We start from the raw sequence: 13,985 nt of genomic DNA, 5'->3' as shown, positions 1-13,985 counted from the left end.
TGGACGCAGACTTTTGAAGCCGGACTAACAGGTCTTTGAAGGTCAGAATTCTAGCTGATAGACAGGTGTTTAAATACTTATTTGCAGCTGTATCTCACAAATAAATCATTAAAAAAATCATACATTAGGATTTCTGGATTTTTCTTTTTAGATTATCTCTCTCACAGTGGACATACACCTACAATGAAAATTTCAGACCCCTCCATGATTTCTAACTGGGAAAACTTGCAATATAGCAAGGTGTTCAAATACTTATTTTCTTCACTGTACATGCATTGATAGTAACATATTTGTGAAGATTTGTGAAGAGAGTCTCTAGACCTCTTCTTTCATCTATAACTGTGGGTGGTGTATGTATGTATGTATAATAATATATAAGTGCAAAGATGGAGCAATGAATCTTTAAATGACCTGTTCATTTACTGTATATACCTTTGTACTTAAATATTCAAAACAATATATATTTACAATAAATAATGTATCTTTGTTCATCAATTTATTAGACTTTACGCCGATTTGATTGTCATATTGGCATCAACCGATCATGAGCATTTTATGGCAATTGTTTGATTGGCTTTATTGTCATAATTCCCTGATCCGATCAATGACGTCATTGATCGGCTCTGCAAAAGACACCTACTCTGCATCGTCATCGTGCCCAGTATATTTGAATTCAAAAGCGATCTTTTTCTTTTTAGCCTTCTCATGTGTCTTTTGACATAGAACTGGAAATACCTGACGGCCAATACCTAGTTATTTAAAAAAACATTGGTCACGTGGGGTGTCTGAGACAGACACATAATGACTGGATGTGACTACAACACAAATTTGCTTTTTCATTCTTGCATAATGTCAGACAACTGGATTAAACACTTGTATTCTAATCCCACCATACGCTGTTTTTTTACGATCACTGGGCTTTATTTTGGAAACTCAAATGCGACCAAATATACCGTGGGGATGAAAAAAAGTATTAAAAGAACAATGGGGAAAAATGTGTGCTGGTGGTCACCGGTGCTCAGGACAGGAGGGGACGTTTGTGTATGGCTCGCTTTTGACATGTTCATGTACTTATAATATGCCTGATAAGCAGGCAACAAAATGTTATGTAGCCTAGCAAGCTAGTGCTAGCACTAACGATTGTGTGTAAACATTCTTTCAAATCAAGTTACGGTGTGGGTAAGAAAATTTTATGACGATAAAGTAATTTAATAACGATAAAGTAATTTAATAACATTAAGTTAGCACTTATTATTATATCTGTCACGTTGTAATGTTGGTTTGACCTGAGTGATTAGAATACATGACCGACTTTATGAAGCCAAGGAATATATTTTTAGATTGAAAAATCTCACGTCGCGTCAACAAAAAAAAATGTCACAAAAAGTAGAAATATTAATTCCTGTATGCACTTACTGCCATCGAATAAAAGACCATTAGTTTGTTCTGTCGCTATGCCTCACTGACATCCATGATTGTAAATATATCTTTTTTGAGCGAATGCTCGCATGGCCGTGGAGAACTACTCCCCTGTCATATTTATTACATGGTATATAAATGTAAAAATGTTAGGGCTGGCGGGAATTTTTAGGATCGGTCGCGAAATCGGAACCCAAACCTGATCGGCTTCAAAAGTCCGAATTGTGTAAAGCCTACTTTTTATGACAGTGAGGAATATGACAGACTAATAATTAAATTAACAGTGTTCTATGAGATGGCAGTAAGTACATGCAGCAATTAATGTATCTACTTTTGGGGAAATTTTTTTTTGTTGGTGTGCCCTGAAATTTTTCAGTTGTAAATTGCTTATATTTGTCATGATCCTGCCGCTCCAGCCTAGGCTGTGCGGGTGCCCATGCGGTCGCACAAATTGGGAGGCACACACCTGCGCCTCATGCGGGCTGATTATCCCCTGTATATATAGGACCAGGTGACGACTGGTCCTCCGCCAGATCGTTGAGGTTCATGCTCCGTTCGAGCACTCCCGTATCCCTGATTGACAACCCGTGTGTACTGACCTTCGCCTGTTCTCCGACCGTCCCCGTAAGCTTGACTCTTTTGACACTTTTGCCTTCCTTGATCGTTCTCCCGTGTACTGACTCCTGCCTGCCCGATGACCTGCTCTCTACGCCCGACGTCCCAACTACCGCTGCTGCACCTGACTGCCTGCCCGATCCCCAACCATTGAATAATAAACATTTTTCCCGATTTACATCGGCGTCTCCCGTGTACTCCTGCATTTGGGTCCTACCTTTGTTCCGATGGGTCGTGACAATATTTGACTTGGCTCCATAAAGGTTGGAATTCACTGGCCTGGCCAGGTTATCTGAACCAGAACCACAAGCGGTAGCACTAGCTTGCTAGGCTACATTACATTTTGTTGATGGCTTGAGAGCCATATCATATTATAAATACGTGAACATACCGCAAGTAATCTTTACATGAAGTCCTTTTCTGTCCTGAGCACCGGTGACCACCAACATATATGTTTTCCCCATTTCTTCTTTTCATACAGTCGGCACAAGCCATTTGTATTGTCATCCCCAGGGTAATGAGTGTAATGTGTCGTGTGGGAGAACATGACTCAAGAGCAAGCGGAGGCAGATGGGAGATGATGCAGTTTATTGAAGTAAGATCGTAGAGGATTACGCCATCCCTTCGCGACGACATGGACCAATGAAGCAAAAAAAACAACAACAATAAAGGGCCAGTATACATTAGTACAGTGCTGTAGCGGGAAGCCTCATTGATAGGGTATAATGTGGCATCCCCAGCAAGACGACATGGACCAATGAAGCAAAATAAAAAAAAATAAACGCTAGCATATATTAGTACTGTATACAGTACTGTATTGTACGAGGCAAGGCAATGCGCCATCTCTGGCGCGACGACATGGACCAATGAATCAAGAACATAAGGAAAATTTAAAAAAAGAAAAAAACTAACAAAAAAAAAACACCAGCATGCATTAGCACAGTACAGCCGTATTGATAGGGTATAATGTGGCATTCCCAGCAAGACGACAACCACCTATGAGCAAAAAAAAAAAAGTCATTTACCCCTACTTTGTGGTTTTTCACTTTTTGCGGGTGAGTCTGGTACCAATTAACCGCGAAAAACAAGGTATTACTGTAAGTGCAAAGAGAAACAAGGGAAAGAGGAGTTTTGACACTTACTTGAAACGTGGCCTTGGAACTGCTGTGAGGATCTACAATACTTTGGCATCGAACTTGAGAAACCGGAAGACTTAAATAGTTGTGTTGATGGCTAACTGAGAACAGGTGCTGGAAAAGAGAGGAGACGGGGAGAGCGATCACTCTGCGGGGCAGTACATGACACAATGATCATAAAGAACGAGATGGGGTGGTATCAGAATACAAGATTTTATTGTAGTAGTCTGACAGGGCAATCGTGAAAGACCAAAATTGTCTTGTAGTCTGATCCTTGCATTAGGTCCCGTCTCGTCTCAGATGACTCGTCTCTCCCATTAAGATGACTTTTTTTTAAATACAGTAACTTTATTGGCCGTCAGATATTTACAGTTCTACATATAAAGAAAAATGATATACAGGGTATCCATAAAGTCTCTTTACCATTTCAAAAATGTATTAAAAATGCAATTGATTAGATATTTTATTCAGATTTGTTCTATTGTATTCAGCGTTTATTAAATAGATATTTTATTCAGATTTGTTCTATTGTATTCAGCGTTTCTTAAAGTTTTTTTTCCCTTATTTAATACACTTCTACATGGGCACCATTAGTTGCACGAAGCACATCAGGACCATACTCGATTTCTTGCCATGTTCGCTGTAGCACAGCCTTATCAATTGTGGCAATGGCATCAGTAATCCTTTGTTTTAGGTCAGTAATGTCCCTTATCTTTGTTCGATACACGATATCTTTAACATAGCCCCAGAGAAAGAAGTCCAGGGGAGTGGTATCTGGTGAATGTGGCGGCCAAGGAATTGGCCCATCCCTTCCAATCCACTGGTCTGGAAATGTTTGATTGCGGAACCCTCGAACATGTATCCCCCATTGTGGTGCTGCACCATGTTGCTGAAAAATGATGGTTCGTTGATGGTCATTCCGTTGTGGTGCCACATATTCAGTTAAAAGGTCAAGGTAAACATTTGCAGAAATTGATGTCTCGTTGAAGAAAAAAGGAGCAATTATTCGATTGCACATGATCTCACACCACACATTCACGTTTGGGCATTTATGCTCAATTTCACTAGTCAAGTGGGGTTGTTCTGATGCCCAGATTCGCACATTGTGTTTTTTCAGTTTCCCTGAAACATGAAAGGTTGCCTCATCACTAAAACAAACTCTTCATCCCCATTCGTTCCAGCATGTTAACTGCAAACTGTTTTCGTCTTGGGTTATCATTTGGCTCGAGTGCCTGTAAGAGTTGCACTTTGTAAGTGTACAATCGCAAGTCCTTGTGTAGGAGATTGTGCACGGTTGAATGCGGTAGCTGTAACTGTGTGGCAGCAGTACGAATGGACTTTGTGGGAGAACGAGAAAACGATTGTCTTACATAATCGATGTTTTCATGAGATGCTCTTGGTCCCCCACTACTTCCTTTATCTAACACTGTCCCTCTCTCCATAAATTTCTTGTGCCATGCACGAATTGACGGTTGTGATGGTGGATCTCTTCCATACTTAGTTCTATAGTTTCGCTGAGTCTGCCTATCTGATTTTGTTTCAATAAACCATGAGACACATTGCGGCTTCTCTTGAGGGGTAGCCATTTTGTAGGGGTTCATTCAACATCACCTCTTTCACAAACAGGATCCTTGAAACACACAAATGCAGTGTGATAAAAAACCTTAATAAACACTAAATACAATAGAACAAATCTGAATAAAATATCTAATCAATTGCATTTTTAATACATTTTTGAAATGGTAAAGAGACTTTATGGACACCCTGTAAATACTAATATACAAAAATAAATAGCTGTTTTTCATAGCCAGTGAATCGTTGAATTCCGAAACCAAAACATCAGGCCAATAAAAAAGGTGCTTAAACTTGTAACATGGCCAAGACCAAAGAACTGTCCAAAGACACCAGAGACAAAATTGTAGAACTCCACAAGGCTGGAAAGGGCTCCGGAGAAATTGCCAAGCAGCTTGGTGAAAAAAAGTCCACTGTTGGAGCAATCATTAGAAAATAGAAGCTAAACATGACGGTCAATCTCAATCGGAGTGGGGCCCCATACAAGATATCACCTCGTGGGGTCTCACTGATCCTGAGAAAGGTGAGGAATCAGCCCAGGACTACACTACAGGACTTGGTCAATGACCTGAAAAGAGCTGGGACCACCATTTCCAAGGTGACTGTTGGAAATACACTAAGACATCATGGTTTGAAATCATGCATGGCACGGACGGTTCCCCTGCTGGAACCAGCATACGTCAAGGCCCTTCTTGAGTTTGCCAATGTCCATTTGGATGATACAGAGGAGTCATGGGTGAAAATTTTGTGGTCAAATGAGACCAAAATGGAACTTTTTAGTCATAATTCCACTAACTGTGTTTGGAGGAAGACGAATGATGAGTTCCGTCCCAAGAACACCATCCCTATTGTGAAACATGGGGCTGATAGCATCATGCTTTGAGGGTGTTTTTCTCCACATGGGACAGGACGACTGCACTGTATTAAGGAGAGGATGATCGAGGCCATGTATTAAGAGATTTTGGGGAACAACCTCTTTCCCTCAGTCAGAGCACTGAAGATGAGTCGTAGCTGGGTCTTTCAACATGACAATGACCCGGAGCACACAGCCAGGAAAACCAAGAAATGGCTCCGTAAGAAGCATATCAAGGTTCTGGGGTGGCCTCGCCAGTCTCCAGACCTAAACCCAATAGAAAATCTTTGGAGGGAGCTGAAACTCCGTGTTTCTCAGCGACAGCCCAGAAACCTGTCTGATCTAGAGAAGATCTGCGTGGAGGAGTGGGCCAAAATACCTGCTGCAGTGTGTGCATACCTGGTGAACAACTACAGGAAATGTTTGACCTCTGTCATTGCAAACAAAGGCTACTATACCAAACATTAACATTGGTTTTCCCAGGTGTTCAAATACTTTTTTGCAGCTGTATCACAAATAAACTGTTAAAAAAATCATATATTGTGTTTTCTGGATTTTTCTTTTTGGATTATCTCTCTCACAGTGGAGATGCACCTACGATGAAAATTTCAGACCCCTCCATGTTTTTTCTAAGTGGCAGAACAAAAGCTGTCCAATCTTGCAAACTGCAGTGCTCCTTATCTTTTTTTTCTTTGAGCGATAGTTGTCAAAAGTGTTTCCACAATTACTTTTTTTGACCTGATCTGCGTTCGACCCTTCTGCGCCCGCGCACATCGACTTCCACAGCCAACTACGGCAACTCGGATAAACTGTCTCTGCCTCATTTGTGTTGACTACGCGACAGAAACGACATGTACAGTATGTAGTTATGAGGGCTCTGCAAGCCATATGCAGCCATCAAAAGCCACATATAACTCGCAAGCCATAGGTTTCCGACCTGTGTTCTACAGTATCATTTTAGTCCAATTCAAACTAATTTTGCTCGCTCACCACTGTGAAGATGATGTAAAAAGGCTGCTTCTATTTCTGTTTTTTATTTTCTGCACCGTTCTAATTAAGTGATGTCCATTAGCTTTTGAAACAAAATACATGTGTGATGTTTACAAAACTAAACCTAACCCACCACAACATTTAGTTTCTCTTTAATTTGACATCAGTCGTCCATCAGTCTTGTTTATTTTTTGAGGTATGTTATGTTATATATATTTTTTTCTCTTCTTTCCCTCCAGAATCCGGTCTATGCCTATGGACCATGGCCAGCATTATGTCATAAAGCCAAAATATTACCATACACACAACACTCACACACAGATGCACGTCAAACCTCAACTTGAAAGGCCCATCCCTCTATCAGTGGCACACAACCCTTTACATGGTGAGTCCCTGTCATATAAACAGTAGCTAACTTTTTTAAATGAGATTATCTGCTTCTTCTTATAAATGGATTGATTGATAAACTGAGGAGAAGTGGTGCGCAAACTGAATTACAGTAATGAATGCACTGATGCAAGGAATGGGTGATATATTGGTAGTGGTGGGAGGAGTTTACAGCAGGGTCAAACAAATTTCACTTCGGGAATTGTGACAATCATGGTGGATGCATTCTTTTATGCAAAAACTCGCAAACAAAATGCTTTTAGGCGGCTGCACCCCTGAGCCATTGACGTTTGAGTCACTTTAAATCTTGGAAATGTGATACTATGCCTGGTGAGTACCTGAAAGAGAACGCTAAAAATCACATATTGAACACATGCTTTAAATCCAGTATAAACAACCTGTTAAAAATCAATCAATCAATCAATCAATCAATCAATCAATCAATGCTTTTTTCTATGGATATAGCATCTTTTAAAGTATAAAAAAAAAATCTATTTCCTGCACCTCTTTCCCCCATTTGCATAAGCAATATCTGTTATATACTAAAATAAAGAGCAAAAGACAAGATACAGAAGAGAGTAGTCATGTGAGCAAGCGCCATAATAGAGGGCCAGAAGACGGACCTGCTTGCAACTATCAGCGATAGAAACAGAGCCAGACAGGCAGACAGAGGAAACAGGACTACAGGCAAAAAGCTTCGACCAAAAATCTCCTGCCCCACAGAGACACATCCAAACCCTCAGCATTGTCCTCCACTGCCAAAGTGGTGCTGACAATCCCCTAGTGAGAAAACATGGAGCGTTTCAGTGTCACCAAGGAGTAAAAAAAATTGTTTTTAATGCAATGACTGAAATAAATACATTTGAAACAGGTTTAAAAAATAGTTTAAGATAATAGATCAAACTATACATACAATTTATGTCAAACTGCAATTACGTAAAAGTATAGATAAGAGGAAAAACCACTTAAACTAAAATAGCCCAAATTTCGCAGGGATAGGCTCCAGCACTTGCGTGACCTTTGTGCGGATAAGCGGCTTGGAAAATGGATGGATGACATAAGACTTAAATATACTTAAAAGCTACAGTAAAAAGTACATTCTTAGCCTCCTTTCAAAATTATCAATACTCCGCGCGGCCCTGAGTTTCCCCAGCAGGCTGTTCCACAGATGACTGCTGTAGATCTGGAACATTTGGTATTGACTCTGAACCAAAGAACCTGGAAGAGAACATAAGGGTTCGGGCAGTATTATAGTAAAACAAAACTGATTCTGAAACACAGTGGGAGCCAATGCAAGGCCTCTAAAACTGGTGTAATGTACTCTGTCTTTCTGGTCCTCATCAACAGGCTGCTGAATTGTAAATTGCTGTACTGATTTTGGAAGTAGACCAAAAAAGAGAACATTGTTTCTTAATCTCTCTCTCTCGCTCTCTCACTCTGTCTCCCTCCCTCTCGCTCAGCCTTCCTCACGCTCATTCTGTGTCTTGCTCATTCTCTCTCTAACTCACTCTCTCTCCCTCTCTCTTTGTCTCTTACTTTCGTGTTCTCTCTGGTTGACTAATTAGAACAGCACCATGCTTGTTGTTGGTATAGAAACACGAACCACTTATACTCCAAGTTAGAGGCACGCCCCACACCACATATGGTATCACACTTTCCACTCTATACTCTTTTGGAATATAGAATACTAAGGGGAGCGTTTCCACCTAATGATTGCTGCACACTGTTATGTGTTAAGGGGCAGAGGAATCTCTGGAACGCATCTCAACAAACTTTAATTTTGCATTCCACAAGAGTGATACCATTTGTGGTTTGTGATGTGCTTATAGTTGGGTGTCCACATACTAGCAATGTTCTGAATATGAAAAGATCCAAGTTTCACGGTGTTATAAGTGTGTGGCCTGAAATTTTTTGAAGAGTCAACGATAGCACCTGAACTTTTTAACTTTGATTAGTCCAGGTTGAGCATTTGGAAGCATTTACTATCCAGATAAATTCCAAAACCAATTGCCCTATGTTATCTGACGAAAAAGAACATAAAGAACATCTAATTCCATCATCATAACTGAAAAAATATTGCGGGTCTCATAGTGACCTAAATGGCAACATGTACACATTTTAAAAGGTCTTCGTCTAAGTGAGCCTGATGAGTCTTCACCCATGGGGACAAGATGTTCCCTCTGTGTGGCGAAACCAAATAATAACACAACACGAATGGTCGATTGTATTTTCCAACTTGTTTAAAAGGGATTCACTTGAACAAATGAAACATTATTCATGAGATTATTGTGGACAGTAGAATAGTTCATGTACTATCAATATTTTTTTCCTCATGAATTTATTTTGGATAAAGGATTTTTAGAGACATTTGAAGTGCTAATTCCATGTTATTTTTAATTTAAATCTATCTGTCTCTTGGTTTGCTTGGGAACACCACCCTCGGAAGCTGTAGGAAGTGGCTGTGGAGAGGTAAATCTGGGCTTTTATGCTAAAGCTACTGCCCCCGCGATGGATGGATGGATGGATGGATAGATGGATGGATGGATGGAGGGATGGCCACTTGTCACTAGGCTTTCCACGATCAGGATTTTTGGGGCTGATCACCGATATGCGAGTTGGAAAAAAAAAAGAAACGATAACGGACAAATGAACGAACAAGATATCTTTGTCATCTATGTATGCCAGTGATGTATAGTGACAGACAGAAAAAAATAATGGTCTTCTATTAGAATGCAGGAAGTACATAGAGTAGTTGATGTCATCTGTTTTTGTAACATCTTTGTTTGTTGGTGTGGTGTGTGATTTTTGAATTATGCAGTAAGTTACTTGGCGGCATAAATGTTGGAAATCAAAAAATGTGGGTGAATCCAAAGTGGTTTGCAGGGAGGGGGCCTGTTGTTCTCGACTTTTAAGCCTGCGACTTAAATCCTAGGTTTGACAACAGGAATGGCCTGAGCAGGCAAGGAGGATACTGATTTTAAGATAGTGGTTAGGAGAGTGTGGCTCGACAGCATAGGATGGTGGTGAATAGGATGACTCTGGTAGTGGGTAGGAAGATTGAGAAGACAAAGGTCGAGCAGAAAATCAGGTGGTGGAAGTTGAGAAAGGAAGAATGTTGTATGGGCTTTTGGAAAGAGGTGAGACGGGCTTTAGATGGACAGGAAGAGCTCCCAGAAGACTGGAATACTACTGCCAAGGTTGTCAGAGGGGCAGGCAGGAGAGTACATGGGGTGTCTTCTGGTAGGAAAGGGTAAAAGGAGACTTGGTGGTGGAACCCCAAAATAAAGGAAGTCATCCAAGGAAAGAGATTCGCGAAGAAGAAGGGGGACATGGAGAGGACTGATCCGAGGCGAAAAGAATACATTGAGATGCGACGTAGGGCAAAGGTAAAGGTGGGGAAAAAACAGAACGAAAACAAAAGGCATATGATGACATGTACACCATGTTAGATATGAAAGAAGGAGAAAAGCATCTCTATACGTTTGCCAGACAGAGGGATAGCAATGGGAAGGATGTGCAACAAGTAAAGGTGATAAAGGACAGCAATGGAAATATGTTGACTGGTGCCAGTCGTGCGTTCAGTAGATGGAAAGAGTACTTTGAGAACTTAATGAATGAAGAAAATGAGAGAGAAAGAAGAGTTGAAGAGGCAAGCGTGAATGACCAGGAAGTGGCAATGATTAGTAAGAGGGAAGTTAGAAAAGCACTGAACAGAATGAAAAATGGAAAGACAGTTGGTCCTGATGACATACCAGTAGCGGTATGGAAGCAATTCGGAGAGATGGCTGTGGAGTTTTTGACCAACTTATTCAATTGTATACCAGCGGGAGAGAAGATGCCAGAGGAATAGAGGAGGAGTGTGCTGGTCCCCATTTTTAAGAACAAGGGCAATGTTGAGAGCTGTGGAAACTATAGAGGAATAAAGATGATGAGCCACACAATTAAGTTATGGGAAAGAGTAGTGGAGGCTAAACTCAGGACAGAAGAAAGTATCTGCGAGCAACAATATGGTTTCATGCCTAAAAAGAGTACGACAGATGCATTATTTTCCTTGAGGATGCTCGTGGAAAAGTCCAGAGAAGGTCTGAAGGAGCTACATTGTGACTTTGTAGACCTAGAGAAAGCCCATGACAGAGTACCAAGAAAGGAACTGTCGTACTGCATGCGCAGGTCTGGTGTGGCGGAGAAATATGTTAGAATAGTAGAAGACATGTATGAGGGCAGCAGAACAGAGGTGAGACGTGCCGTAGGTGTGTCAGAAGATTTTAAAGTGGAGGTTGGACTGCGTCAGGGATCCGCTCTGAGCCCCTTCCTGTTTGCGGTAGTAATGGATAGGCTGACAGATGGGGTTAGACTGGAATCCCCTTGGACCATGATGTTCGCAGATGATTTTGTGATCTGCAGTGAAAGCAGGGACCAGGTGGATGAACAATTAGAAAGATAGAGGCACAAACTGGAAAGGAGAGGAATGAAGATTAGCTAAAGTAAAACGGAGTATATGTGCACGAATGAGAGGGGTGTAGGGGGAATAGTGAAGCTCCAGGGGAAAAGAGATAGCGAGGGTAGACGACTTTAAATTCTTGGGGTCAACAATACAGAGCAATGGAGAGTGTGGTAAATAAGTGAAGAAATGGGTCCAAGGGGGGTGGAACAGTTGGCGGAAGGTGTCTGGTGTTCTATGCGATAGAAGAGTCTCTGCTAGGATGAAGGGCAACATTTATAAAACAGTGGTGAGGTCGGCCATGATGTACGGATTAGAGACGGTGGCACTGAAGAAACCACACAGAGCTGAACTGGAAGTAGCAGAAATGAAGATGCTGAGGTTCTCGCCTGGAGTGAACAGGTTGGATAGGATTAATAACGAGCTCATTAGAGGGACAGCCAAAGTTGGATGTTTTGGAGACAAAGCTAGAGAGAGCAGACTTTGATGGTTTGGATATGTTCAGAGGCGAGAGAGTGAGTATATTGGTAGAAGGGTGACAAAGATGGAGCTGCCAGGCAAAAGAGGGATGGAAGGCCAAAGAGATTTTGTGAGAGAAGACCTGAGGCCTGTTGGTGTTAGAGAGGAAGATTCAGGAGATAGTCTTACATGGAAAAATATGACGCGCTGTGGGCCACTCCAACGGGACAAGCTGAAAGAAAAGAGGATAAACATCTGTCCATCCATCCATACATCCATCCAGCCATCCATTTTCTGAGCCATTTATCCTCACAAGAGGGACGGGAGTGCTGGATCCTATCCCAGCTACCATAGGGCAGGAGGTGGGTTACACATAGAGGGGACATAGAGAAAAACAGTCACACTTAAAATCACACTTTAGGGCAATTTAGAGTCCACAATTAATGCATGAATTTGGGATGTGGGAGGAAATCAGACTGCCAGGAGAAAATCCACACAGGCACAGGGAGAACATGCAAACTCCACACAGGTGTGGCTGGGATTTGTACCTTAGTCCTCAGAACTGTGAGGCTAACGCTTTACAGCTGCTCCACCGTGCTGCCCGGAAGATAAACAAATAATTGAAAGTGTTTAAATTGTGCAATCCATCATCTGAATCTTTAATCTATGAAAATGTAGTTTAAATGGAATTGTAGAAGTAAATAATTTTTTCCGTGATATTCAAATTTTTGGGAAAGTTACATATGACTCCTACTTTTTAAAGGACCTAAAGTAATGGGACAAATTAACATTCACACAGTAAATCAAATTTACATTTTTTAATACCCTACTTAAAATGAAGTAGTTAAAATTACAGCCTGAAGTCAGTTACCCATAGACATCATGAAATGCTGTATTTCATCCCTGGTGATGCTCTGATAGGGCTGTACAGCGACTGTCTTGAGTTCCTGCTTATTCTTGGGGCATTTTCCTTTCTATTTTGTCTTTGGCAAGCGAAATGCATGCTCAATAGTGTTCAGGTCACGTTAGATCAGACTAGGCCTTTGCTTATAAACATCTTTGGTTGCTTTCGCAGAATGCTTCAGGTTATTACCCATCTACACTTTTAAGCGCCATCTCATGAATATTAACAGATTAATATTTTACGAAACACTTCAGAATTTGTCCTGCTTTTGTCAGCAGTCACACCATGTGCTGACTATGAATGATAAACTTTAGAGTAAAAGGGTGCTGAAAAATCATGCACTTAGTTAAGCCAAAAATTACATTATTACATTCTAAAATTACATTGTATGTAAGTTATAAATTTTTGCCAATATTTGATCTGGACTTAAACTTTGAATGTTTAAATTTAATGAGGGAAGCATCTCTGTGGCTCAGAGGATGTAAAATCTACTTTCCCTCTTTTTCCTTTGCACGGTGGCAGTGGGTAACCACACGGGAAGGATCAAGGTGGTGTTTACGCCCACTATCTGCAAATTTACCTGTGTGGGAGGAAGATGTCACAACAACTGCCAGCAGGGAAATACAACAACCATCATCAGTGAAAATGGCCATGCCACTGACACCCTGACAGCACCCAACTTCAGAATAGGTGCGTAATTGCAGTTTTGTGTGTTATTTAGTTGTTTTAAATAAAGTGCACAGAACATTCAATTAGGCACAATATCTTATCAGCACGTGTACATCACCCCAATACAACCTTAACATTCAGTTCCAAGTTAGATGCCGCAGCACTGATGGTCATCTTTTAGGTATCATTATACTGTCTGTGATTAGCATAATTTCTCGAGTATAATGCGTCCTGAAGTATAATGCGCACCCCCATTTGCTGCTACCCATATGCTTAAAATATTAGGAATTATCTGTAGTTATATTTTATTAGGTTTGTACTTGTGTTGTTTTTCAAAAAACAGTCCGTACAGGAGTCATTAATAATATCATTGTGCATATGCTGATGGAGCGGTAATATAATCTCGGGACAAGCCACAGGACACGCTTGTCCTGGTCCCTGTAATTGTCGGAACAGAATCCCTCAACGAACTAAAATAAATGCTCAATGATGGCATAACATTTTATTAATACTGTTGATAATAAATATTACAGTCTTAAA

The 13,985-nt window shown here is 40.9% G+C and overlaps 1 protein-coding gene across 11 annotated transcripts in view; it reads left to right on the top strand.

The window, feature by feature from the left end:
• Window positions 1-13,985, top strand: part of ltbp1 (latent transforming growth factor beta binding protein 1) — a 183,492-nt gene that overhangs the window by 44,268 nt on the left and 125,239 nt on the right. For all 11 annotated transcript variants that reach the window (XM_061836278.1, XM_061836282.1, XM_061836279.1 and 8 more), the window contains 2 exons: window positions 6,825-6,970; window positions 13,299-13,466. In XM_061836278.1, the coding sequence (XP_061692262.1) occupies window positions 6,825-6,970; window positions 13,299-13,466 (314 nt within the window). The remainder of the gene's footprint in view (window positions 1-6,824; window positions 6,971-13,298; window positions 13,467-13,985) is intronic.

Source organism: Syngnathoides biaculeatus, chromosome 12, assembly GCF_019802595.1.
Source record: "Syngnathoides biaculeatus isolate LvHL_M chromosome 12, ASM1980259v1, whole genome shotgun sequence".
In the NCBI taxonomy this organism is placed as follows: Eukaryota; Metazoa; Chordata; class Actinopteri; order Syngnathiformes; family Syngnathidae; genus Syngnathoides; species Syngnathoides biaculeatus.
The sequence above is the reverse complement of the archived record's forward strand: the minus strand, read 5'-3'. Positions and strand labels throughout refer to the sequence as shown.